This window comes from Artemia sp. Qi Xiang Cuo, chromosome 16, assembly GCF_049724085.1.
Source record: "Artemia sp. Qi Xiang Cuo chromosome 16, ASM4972408v1, whole genome shotgun sequence".
Classification (NCBI taxonomy): Eukaryota; Metazoa; Arthropoda; class Branchiopoda; order Anostraca; family Artemiidae; genus Artemia; species Artemia sp. Qi Xiang Cuo.
Window position 1 is genome coordinate 29,251,236 of NC_142809.1, and position 12,899 is coordinate 29,264,134.

General features: G+C 37.2%; 1 protein-coding gene across 3 annotated transcripts in view; it reads left to right on the forward strand.

Annotated features, from left to right (window-relative positions):
* The window catches only part of Art4 (arginine methyltransferase 4), an 82,362-nt gene that overhangs the window by 33,615 nt on the left and 35,848 nt on the right, over positions 1-12,899 (forward strand). For all 3 annotated transcript variants that reach the window (XM_089102594.1, XM_089102595.1, XM_089102596.1), the window contains exon 2: positions 425-550. In XM_089102594.1, the coding sequence (XP_088958720.1) occupies positions 425-550 (126 nt within the window). The remainder of the gene's footprint in view (positions 1-424; positions 551-12,899) is intronic.

Below are 12,899 nucleotides of genomic sequence, written 5' to 3' on the forward strand. Positions count from 1 at the left end.
CTAGCACCTGTACTTGCAAAATATCTAAAACTTTATTCATTTTGCTCATACATTCATCTAGGATGCTTAAATCATGAGCATAATCTAAGTCCAGGAGACTTTTTCAGCCCGATTTGATTCCGTGGTCTCCCACTGCCTTTCCTGTGCTCCTTAAGACAAAGTCCATCAAAATAATCCATATAAGGGGGGATAGAACACAACCCTGCTTAACTCCTGATTTAATACAAAACCAGCTGCTAACCTCATTTCCTACCTTAACCGCAGCAGTGTTATTCTCGTACATAGCAGCAATTTGTGGGTTATTATTCAAATATTCCAGTGTTATCAGAATACAAACAATTTTAATTACTTCGAACTTAATTTTGGGTTTGTGCACCAATGTCATTTGTATATTTGTTTTATACTTATTAAATACGTGTTATAGGTGGCAATGAAGAGCTATTGGAATTCCCAGTGGATACTAGCACAGACGTGTGTAGGATTGGAAAACGTGGACATTGTTTTAAATTGGATTATGAAACCCTGCTATTTACCCTCAAGGATGAATTTGGTAACTATTGCTAACATTCTTGTTTTCAGCTGAATTATATATATATATATATATATATATTTCAGCTGAATTATATATATAGTGTGTGTGTAAATATATGAAGCTTACTCTGAAGATTTGATGCCTGCAGCTCAGGGCTAAAACAACCAACCTATGCTAAGAATCCATTTTAAAACAGAGGTGTCATTGATGAATTTGAATAAAAAGGTGTAGGTTTTATAGCTTTTAAAATCAGAATCATGAAAGGATTTTAGTTTGTGTAATTGGAGGCCCCTAAGTCAGAGTGACTTGGAGATGATCCTGATCCCAAACCCCCTTTTCCCTTAACCACGTATATTCAAATATGTAAAAGCTGTTTGAAACTAGGATGATTTAGGAAAGGTTTTGGAAATTCAAATTTAAAATTATCTGAAATAAATGAAATGCGAATTTAGTTATTGTCTATCTCAATTTAATCTATTTAGTGTTATTAAGGATAAAATAAATGACTAAATTATATATTAATTTTAACTATAATTATAACCAGCTATTGAATTTATTAAAAGTCAAACAATCTTCTATCTTGTTGAACTGAAGGATCAGAGATAAGGTTCCAAGTCTTCTTTCTTCACACAGCCATTTTCAAATGGGCTGTTAGGGTCAATAGGACTACTAATAGTGCTAATAGTAATATTAGCACTACTAATGGTGCTGTTAATAGCACTACTATTATTGGTAATAGTGCTATTAGCACTAATAATGCTATTAGCACTAATAAATTCCTATGGATGTATGCAATACATCCATATGGATACCATCCTAGACGAGGGGTTAGCGCACTGGAACTGAAATCCTGAGAACAGGGGTTTGACTCCTGATCTTGCTTGTTATTTGGTCTGTCACTGGTTGTGGTGTGACTCTGTAAACTCAGCCAGTGTCGACCCAGCTCTAAGTGGATACCTGGACAAATCTGGGGGGAAAACACGGGAAGCGTCTGATTATTTGCCCCCAACCACGCACTGCACTCCCTGCCGAAGGCAGGGAATCAGGAGATCGGTATCTGCGCAACGCAGACCATTGGTCAGCAAGAGAAAGGAGTTTTGTTTTTAAGATGTATACAACATACATCCATGCATATGAATGTATATTGCCATACATCCATACATATGGTCACATCGATTATAAATCACATAATCCACATAAGGCGATTTTCCATTTAATCACATTTCAGTTAGTAAGGATCAAACCAATGGAGGTGGAGGAGAAGTTTAGAAAGCAAGGTACTTGTGGTAGTGGAGGTATTGAATCTTTAGTAGTAGGGGGTTGACAGAAGATTATGGCAACATAGGGGGTAGTTGTGAATATTGAATTGGTGCATGGAAAGGTGGGGAAGACAACAATGTAATTGGCGGAACTGAGGGGAATGCTACTGATTTTGGGAATACTGTTGATACCACAATTAATGCTGCTGCTCCAAAGAATATTAGAATTGATATTACCAATACGTAATACAACTCTATCAACTAAAACAAGTTTTCTATGAGGAAAATCAACATTAAAACTGAAACAAGGAGAAATTAACTCCTACAAGAAAGCCCAACTTAAAATGAAGAGAAATTACTATGAGTGGAGAAATCAAATCTGAAACTAACAGAATACCAGAGGTCTCATATATATATATATATATATATATATATATATATATATATATATATATATATATATATATATATATATATATATATATATATATATATACCGGGTCCTGGCACGTCTACGTGGCACGCTTTTATATATGGATACTCATTGTCACCTCTTCTAACCATAGACAATATGAGCCTCTTCTTGATGTCTTAGCGTCAGGACAGGTTCAGTACAACCACCCTTGGAAAAATGCAAGTTATTCTTTATATTTCTCACCTATTTAAATCGTTTTTTTTTTGGCCAGAAATGTCAATATGCCAGTTTTATATATATATAAAAAAAACAGATAGCCGATTTCAAAGTCGGGCCCTGGCACTAGACAGACTTATATATTGTCGTTGTCGCTTGTCTTCTAACCACAGATAATGTGAGCTTCTTCTTTATGTAATGGCTTCAGGTTAAGTTTGATGCCCCTGGGAAAAATACTAACAAGCCATACAATTCGTTTGTTTTTTAAAGGGAGTGTATATATTCGTTTGTTTTAAGTCATGAGGTGTCAAATAAACAATAACAATTGAGTTAAGAAAGTGTGGAGTGAATTCAATTACTCCTTCCTGTTAATGCATGATGGAATCATTCATTTCATAGGATTTGTTATCTTCTGGAACTCATAACTATGACGTCAGTCATATGCATTTTTTCCAAAATTAAGGCTATAAACGAATTTGGCATAATCATGGCGTTATTCTTTAGTTTTAAGTCATGAGGTGTAAAATCAGTAATTTCAATTGAATTAAGAAATTTTGGCGCGAATATATGATTTGTACTCTTCTGGGATTCGCTGTGATTTTCACAGTTTCTTCTCTTCTAAGCAGAAACTTCGCTTGTGATTCGATGTGATCCCTGCTGTCACTTGTCTTCCAACCGTAAATTTTGTTGTTCATTTTCATTCATCATTACCTGAGATATTTTTTCCATGCCTTTTGCTTTTGCCGTTTAGATTCATGCATTATCTTATATAATTTCTTAAGACGTCATGGATACCAAAAAATGTCTTTTCCAGTTTTTAAACAGATCGCTGTTCAAAATTTTCGTTTGCAATTCAATGTAATTCTCGTTGTCGTTTTTTCCATACTCTTGGCTTTAGCTTTTGGATACGTCTTGTCACAAAAATTTCTTCTTTTTGTTCAAATGATGTATACTTTCCAACCATTGAAAGTTAATTCATATCATGTTGCTTTAACTCGCTTTAAGCAAATCGGACTTAAATTAGAAGTAGTGCCTTTGTAAAATTACAACTTTGCAATTCGGTTACTTCGTGTTTCGGTTACAGTTGGCCCGATCTCTACGTCTTTTAATCCTGGATGTAACTATACTACTTTCTGCTCCAGACTTATTTATTTTGTTTTTGTGGCCAGAAATGTCAATATGCCAGTTAAAAAAACAAAAGCGTAGCGGATTTCCAGGCCTGGCTCCGGCACTCGGCATGCGGCAGGCTTGTATATATTGATTCTCGTTGTAAGCAGCAACCACCAAATGAGTCACCTTGGCTTTATACTCTTTCCTCGGAAAAACGGAGGGCTTCAAAGGGAATTTATACGTTGAAGGGTCCCAATGATTTTTAATTAGCAGTTGCGTTGTTTATGGTAGCTTTGTAGTTTGTGCAGTGTTTTGCGCCACATTTTTTTGCCGTTGAATTTCTTATTAATGTATATAGGAGTTTGAAACCTCTTCAGCTGGGTTTTCTAATATGCTGAATCTGGTGGTGTGATTTTCATTAAGATTGCTTTATGTTTGGGGATGTTCCTTCCCTTTTTGAAAAATTGAGTAAATATCCTCAGGCTCGTAACTTTTGATGGGTAACATCAAACTTAATAAATTTCATATATTTTGAATCAGAATGAAAATTTGGCTCTTTAGATACATCTGTTGTTATTAAAGCTCAGTTTCCTAGAGTTTTCGTTACTATTGAACCGCGTCGCTCCTTACAGCCTGTTACCAGAATTGTTTCATAAACTTTTCCCCAAATCTGCTTGCTAGAAATCTTGATAGTATTAATTTGTTTTTCTTCGGTTATTTTATAACTTTTTTATATTTTGATTGATTTACTATTTGTATCAGGTTCGAAGACACTTATGAACAGTAATTATTAACACTGAAACCGCAAGGTGATTTTGATTTTTTTTTTTTTTTTTTTTTTTTTAATGCTGCAAGAGATTTCGTCACACATTCACCATGTTCTTTGCGCAATATGACAGTATTAAACAAGTTAGGTATTTTGTTTCGACATAAAGAATCTTTGATTTTACCCGTTTCTCAATTTTGGAATTTGACTTTATATCTGTACACAAGAGGGAACAACACTCCATCGTACAATTCTTTCAAACAGTCATGATCGAAAAACCTCAATGATTTTGTCCATAATGAGCCTACACACTGACCGATGACATTATTATTCATTATTGTCTGAAGACGTTTCTGGCTGATTTTCAGAGGACTAAGAACTATCATAAAAGTTACGTAGTAATTGCAAAGGTAGAAAACCAAGTAGAAAACAATGTGCCTCAAAGCCTTTTTTTTCACGACAGGTTGTCTTCAAGAACGATTTTTTTTAGAAGTTCGGGGAAGGGCTCATTCGATTGCCAGTTCATCACATTTCATTGGACAAAACCATCTGATTGACAGTCTTCTTTTTTTCTGCTCTCAACAGGGTTCCCTCCAATAACGCTTTATGATCATGTGTACCCCCTACACCAAGGTATTCTTCAATACATATTAACAGAAATTGACAGGAATTCACGCACACAACCCCTCATGTTTCAACCATTACGATTTATAAACGAAAAAAATGGGACAAGACATAGAATAATTTTTGGCGTTTGTAGAAGGACCTATATAGAAATAAAGAATCCCAAGATACATTATGGAATAGCTTATCCTACATACAAAAATCAAAATTTCGGTAATAACCACTTATTCACTTTTTTGCCTAGTTTGTCAGTAAAAAAGATTAAATCGTTAATCATATAGTTGCCAGGGGCGCGTCTACTTAACGTATCCCTAGATGTCTTAAAATGATTCTCTGTTTCCAATCTTGTGTTTACGGTTTTGCTAGTCTCGACGTTGCCATTAATGTCTCCATTGTCATGTAGTTCACCACTGCTGACAAGAAATGTTACTGAATAAAATGAATATTTTAATACCAAATTAATACAATTAAATTGCATTGCTTTGCCAGGGAGCTTAAGGATGCAAGTTTCAAACCATTCTAAGAAAGTTCTAGCACTTTTTCGGGTCCTGTCTTTGGGAGAACCAATGTATATATATTTTTTTTTTTTTTTTACATTGTGTCCTTTGACTGAAGGATTTAAATTTTAAGCCAACTGGAAAAAAAAAATCGTCCTTGTTCGAGTTCCATTTTGGGGGCCCGTGCCCCTGCCTGTTTTGTTGTGCATTGAGTTCACCCTATACCACAGACTAACATGAAAGTTTCAGATACAAAAATTGCTGGGTCTATTTTTGTCAAGGACCTCTGCAACTTTATCTTTATCTGGCAAATAGCAAATTACCATATAAAAATAAAGTCTAAACAGGGGGTTTAGACTACCAAGAGCAGAAAGATAAGTACTACAGCTCTTCAATGAAATATAATGGAAGAATAAGAAACCTATCACCATGTGACGAAGTAGTGGATCAGACACAGGCGTTTGATTTGAAGGTACTCAGGTTCAACGCCGACCGTCGCAAGGAAATAATATATAATTTTCTGGTAATTAAATATTTTTTTTTTTGTATCGGTTGAACAGGATTCTTACTAAACAAATAAAAGGCATATGGTGTTTATTTTGAATATTTGCTAGATATAAGACACGTGATTTAAAACCAACCTAGTTTGAACAAAAATACAAATAAACCGTTTTTGATTTGCTCTTTTTTTGTACTAAAATAGGAGAAATTTTTGTACAGGGCAATATAAAAGAAATTTTATTTGGGAAAATTTTGAAGTGCTTTTTAAAGAACTAAAAATCACACAAACAATTTTGGGTACCAATTGGCGGCAACAATATCATACTGGATTTCAAAGATATTTTCTTAAAGTAATTATTTCAAAAACTTTTCAATGTAGTTTCAGAACGGAGAACAGGCTGCTATGTCGAGGGAAGAGCCCTTCCGGAAAAAATGTAGATCAGATATTTTCAAAGTTCGGTTGCAAATAACGCCTCTCGATTTACTTAGGTACGTGTATCGTTTTGGGAACATGCCGTTGAGAAACTCTGGGGAATCTTGGTAAGCTATGTGGCACACGTGGCTTTCTGAGATGCACACCAGGTGGCGGAAAGTGGGTACCCCCTCGCCGTTGATGTGAGTGATTGATGATTGGCGTCCCGTTTAAAAAGAATAAAAATGTACTTAATCTTGGGCTTTGTGCAGGCGGTGCAAAATGTGTACAGTAGTGTGATATAGTGTAATGTAGTGTGATAGGAGTGTACTATAATTTCCCTAGAATTGAATTTCTCATTTTGTATTACCATGGCCCTAGGGCTTCTTGAGTAATAACTGTTATTATTATCATTATAACTTTGTGGGATAATATTTTGCAACTCATTTTTGAACCTGATATATTTTAAAGTATTCTTCTTCAGTATTTTGTTTAATACTTTGGTAAATTTAATATATAAGTTTTTTTAATCTTTTTAGAATTGAGAAGAAATACAAACCAATTTGGGCCTGCCAAGGCACTGATTCATACAGCCAGCGATTTATAAATCTCAATATTTATCCTTATTTAAACTTGAATACCAATTTTCAGACACTTTAACGCCATAATAGGGAAATATTTCCATACAAATCACCTATTTTTGGATTTGTGTCCTTTGGATCTTTCTGGCCTAAGCCTCAACTCATTTTTGGTACTCTATCAAAACGCTAATAATAATAGCGCATTATATGAGGGCCTTGTCCTTTGTAGGTATGTGGTTTGTGTCCAGCCAGGACACAAACTGTTATTCATTTCTATAAACTATAGAGAAAGCAAATTTTCATTAGTTTCATAAAGGATAGACGTGTCATACCTCGTTTAAACCGAGCAAGTATAAGTACAAATTTGTAAAATAATCGAAATTTTATATATATTTTCCTCCTTTGAAATTTAATTTTGATTTATTAGTCATTTTCAAGCTAGTAATTGTAATTTAAGTCAAAAAGTATAAAAATGTCCATCTGGGGCCAACGTGATGAGTACTGCCCAGGGATAAGTCCTCAGAGTGATCCAAATATCGAATGCAAAGCATTTATCTCAGTTCATTAAAAGGTTAACAGGTTTCACGTGTTGATCTCAAAATTAGTGCAGCGGTTGTTTAAACTGTGCAATTTAAGGGTTTACCCCTAGATTCACAATGTAAGCATGGTGTGACTATTTTTAGGTGGATTTGGGGATTGTTTGGGAGTGGTTGTAAATAATTAAAAGTTATTGTTAAAAAATACATCCTAAGTCAAAACACAGACTAAACACATATTTTGCAAGGGATGTCTAATTCCTACCAAAGCGGATGTTCTAATACTTTTGAGCCTGCTGACTGTAAAGCTGGTTGTAATATTTCCGCATATACGTCCAACATTAAAATACGCCGAGTACATATTTTGTTAATGTGTGTGTGAAAGAGGGGGGGAGGCTGGTCTGAGCCACCAAAATTGGTGGTTGGGTCATGGTTTCATAATTTTCATTAGTCTGGGATGGGCGGAGGGGGGTTAAAAGACATATTATGTTCTTGAGAGCTCCCTCTCCTTTCCACCTCTGTCCAGGTAAGTGTATGAATCTATTCTTATTTCGTGCTCGAAGTATTTCCACAATAGGAGGGGAGCTGTCATTTCTTCAGTATCCATATCACTTGTAAGTCTAAATGTATTAATCCAAATCTACCGAAGTGAAGGGAAAATTCCCTTAACAGTAACCCGAGGGACCTGTTACGAAAACTTCTGAAATTTGGACAAATAAATACATTTTTAGTCTCTTGGTACCCCTTCCTCATCAAAAATATCCACTGACCTTCTCTGTAATAACTGGCATGCAATTATAAAATGCTGTATAATCGGTTGTGCTACTATACAGACAATGCGTAGTCTTAATAACTCCTCATTCTGACTTTAAGTCAGAATGAGAGCTAGCTTTAAGCTTGATGTTCGTTGATGATTTATCCGTACTAGAGCTGATTGAAAATAGTGTTTCAAGCGAAGCAGACAGAATAATGGTGAGTTTATCACGCCAAGCGGAGGAGGGCAAAATGATCTTCAATCGTGGAAAATCGCTCATTAATTTTTTTCTTTTCTGAGGGACAGCTCATCCTTACGTACAGAATGTTTCAGGTTGCAGAATCACCGATATCAAACTCTTAGGAATATATCTCACACATTACCTGAAGTGGGAAAAACAGACACAGGAGATGATCAAACGGGCAAACCTGGGTATCCTTTCTTTAAAACTACTTGCTCATCATGGTGTCCTAACCCCCAACCTATTGCATATTTTTCTTACGTTCATCAGACCGCTGGTAGAATATGCTTGTTACGTTGGGCATTTCGGCCTGACTTTGGACCAGAAGGATCGCCTGGAAAGGATCCAATACCGAGCTCTTCTGGTAGTGTCTAAATCTCACAAAGTCCCTTATTTCTCCCTTTTAAAGCAATTTTCCCTTACAACTCTTTCGACACGCCGTGATGAATTGTGTTTCAAATTTGGTGTTGGTATTTTGGCAAATCTGTGGCTTCGTGCAACAGTATGACTTCTGAAATCAAGAGGTTCTAAGCATGAACTTCGATAAATGCAGCACGAAAAAAGACGGAATTTCATAAATAGTGGGAGAGGGATCCACGAAAGAGTTTTTTTTTTAAATCGGACTTTTTACCGCCCCGCCGTATCAGTAAAGGTGCATAGAATGATATTGCGACGTACACATTGGGAGGTGAAACATACGGTCGGTTTATTTAACGCCAATGGTAGCAATGTAGAAGCCCACTGTCACTACAAAAGAGTGTGTTTGCAGACAGCATATCATTATAAAAAAAAAACTAAATTGGAAGTCATCAATGAATTTCTTTTTCTGGGAAGCGAGAGGGCAATTAAAAAAAACTAAATAATTTGATTAGGAAGTACCCAGAAATTCAAGGAAGTTTTAAGTGTAAGGGGGTCGGGCCCAAATTAGCCCCGACTTTCCCTAAACAAATCATAGCCTATTTGTCATAAATAAAAAATGAGTTCTAATATAATTTATGTGTTCTAAACTAAATACTATTTTAACAAAATTTGATTTCACTTACATTAAGAAAATTTTTACCTATTGGTTTTCAGAATAGCTTCTGGTATAACTGCCCCCCCGATTCAATGCCTGAACGTATGGTCAATTCACACCAATTTAGGGAAGGGGGGGCACACAATGTATTTATCATGGGGCAATTGTAGGCAATGTGTAGGGGGCAATTTTGTCGTTTTTCAGTTATTTTAGATGAAAATAGTAAAAGTACCGAGAAAAGTGGGTCGACCCAGATAAAATTGCAACAAAAGGTTTTTTGGCACCAAAATGTTCAGAAAAAATCGCTGAACAACATATGCAAAATCCACCAAAATCGCCCGCCGGGAAAACCTTCTGGGGCTGCTTAAAGGGGGTGGAAGGGGGCGAAAAATAGGTTTTTTCATTTTTGACATTTAGGTAGCTTTTTTGCACTAAAATTTTCAAAAAAAATTGCTGGACAACATATCCAAAATCTGCTAAAAATCGCCGCCGTGAAAACCTTCTGGGGCTGCTTAAAGGGGGTGAAGGGCGAAAAAATAGTTTTTTTTCAATTTTGACATTCAGGAAGCTTTTTTTAAACTAAATTGTTCGGAAAAAAATCTCTGAACAACATATCCATAATCTGCTAAAATCGCCCGCCGGGAAAATCTTCTGGGGCTGCGTAAAGGGGGTGAAAAATCCTTTTTTCGATTTTTCTTATTTCGGTACGTTCGGAGACTCGATTCTGGTATAAATTATTTGAAAAAAACTACGTTTTCTAAAGAGTTAAAGAGGCTGAGTCACAAGTTCGAACCTTAAAACGTACAGATATTAGGAGGTGCAGTTGGGGGGCCGCCACCCCCCAAACCCCCGCTTCCGTATATGAAAGGGGCTGTGCCCTCCTCAACGCCTCGCTCTTTACGCTAAAGTTTTTATTGTTTAAAAAAAAGAGTTGTAAGAAAGTCAAACTTTAGCGTAAAGAGCGAGGCGTTGAGGAGGTCACAGCCCCTTTTATATACGGAAGCGGGGGTTTGGGGGCGGCAGCCCCCCAACTGCACCTCCTAATCCCTGTACGTTTTAAGGTTTGAACTTGTGACTCAGCCTCTTTAACTCTTTAGAAAACGTAGTTTTTTTTCAAATAATTTCTGCACGTTTTTGTAAAGTTTATTACTTATTATTGCTTGACTAACTGTTAGCTGATCTTTTCAGGAGTTAAAGTTGGGGGGCTGCCCCCTCCCAAACCTCCTGCTTTTGAAGATTCTTGTGTTAAGGTTTTTAATTCCTGAATACTCAAATCAAATGCACAGTAAGATTTTCTTTTTTCAACTTTTCTTCGAGCATGCGAGTATACGGCATGGTATCAAAGCAGTGGAGACTTACCTGTAACCTGAAGGCCGACTGTGATATTCTTCTGGAGACGCCTGTTGAGCCGAAGGATTTAATAGATTGGATTTAAAAAAGAAACTGAGTTTCTTTTTTAAACTTTAAATTCAGTATATAAAAAATTTTCTCTGACAGGGAATCGAACCTGGATCTTCCGCCTGATAGTGAGGAACAGCGACCATTGTACCACAGAGAAACTTGTTATATTATTTTAGTCTCTCGTATCTATTTTTGACGCAAGCAAATCCCCACAAAACTTGATATTTGGTTTTTGGAAAATAGGGAAGGAAGGATCGGATTTAGCTGAAATTTTGAGGATAAGCTCCCAGGCCCCAGGAAAGCTTATCCTCTCAATTTCAGCCCGATCGGACAACGTAAAGGGGGGGGGGCGGTGGCGGGGAAAATTAACATGGGCTCTTATAGGAAAACGAGGTTTTTCGTAAATGTAATTTCGGAGGATACTTTTTTTGGTCTGAAAATATCAGGAGGCCCTAACAGGTCGAATTCCGCTTCGAATGACTCCTCATTCCCCCGGATCCGTTGCCGACTGTGGCCTGTAGGCGTGGCTGAAAAAAAAAAAAGAGAAATGAACATTAAGTGGCTATGTTTGTTTTTTGGAAAACAGGAAAGTAGTGATCGGATTGAGCTGAAATTTCGAGAATAAGCTCCCGGGTCTTAGGAATACTTAACTTCTAAATTTCAGCCCAATCGGACAACGTTAAAGGGGGGGGGCTGTGGTCGGAGGGTCGAAACTTTCGGCCCACTTTTACCCATGAAGATAAAGTCGGAGGGGGGGGGGGTGAAATTTTGCACGTTTCTTAGTTGGAGCGTGGGCTACAAAAAGCGATCACCGCTGTCTCTCTGCGACCGCTAGGACCGGAAATCGCTTAACATTGTGGTGGGTCGCCTCTTTATAGAGGCACAAGTGTGCCTCCTTGATCAACTCGCTGAAACCGAAAATGATATCACTTTTATTGTAACACTTCTCTAACTTATATTAAACTACAAAAAAAAAAAAAAAAGATTTTAATAACTCCATTGCCAAAATAAAGGAAGTAGCTTTTCTTCTGAGGTTTTACAGAAAGATCAGATCAATGGACGCCTGAAATGCTTCGAACAGCCTGCGAAAAGCAATACAGGAAAATCTCGAACTTAAAGGAGCAGAGAAGTACCTCACTCTTTTTTGCTTCGCTAGTCGTCGGGAACCTGATTATCTGACGAGAACCAAACTTGTGAAAACTAGACTTTAGAAAAAGAGAGACTAAGAATAGACGCATAGAAACTTGAATGTTCTAGTCTATACGGCCCATTAAAGACTAGGTACAGTTAGGTTGCGAAAGTTACGTCAAGTATGTCGCCACTAGATTTGAAAAAGCTTTGGTAGTTTTTGATGGATATGACAATGGTCTATCGACGAAAGGTATGGCTCACCTCAAACGTTCAAGGGGTAAACGGCGCCCAGTGGTAGAATTCACTGGTACAACAAAGTTAACTAGAAAGAAGTTCTTGCAAAAAATGCACAAACAAGCAGCGGATAATTCTAGCAATAGGAGAAAAATTGTCCTCAGCAGGTTGTTCGGTATAACATGCCTCTGCTGACGCAGATGTCCTGATTGCGACCACAGCCATTCATAGTGCAAGAACTCAGTTGACGTGTCTCATCGGTAACAACACTGACCTCCTTATCCTTCTCCTCTATCATGTCACTGCCAGCCACAAAGGCCTGTATTTCAGATCCGAGACGAAAGCTTCAAAGGAACACAAGCTATGGAATATTTGCTCCATCAAAGAAAAACTAGGGGACATGTGTGGTGCAATTCTATTGCTGCACGCGTTCCTAGGCTGTGACACCACTTCGAGGTTACAAGGAATTGGTAAATCTGTCGGACTGTCATTGTACCGGTCCGATCTGTCTTTCCGTGAGGCCGCTAAGGTCTTTGTAGACTCGAAGGGTACGAAAGACGAGCTCGTTGTAGCTGGTGAACAAGCTCTTTTGAGAATTTATAAAGGAAAGCCTGAAGAAACTCTCGTGTCCTTGAGACATCGTCTGTTCTTGGCCAAGCTCGCTTCCTCTTCCG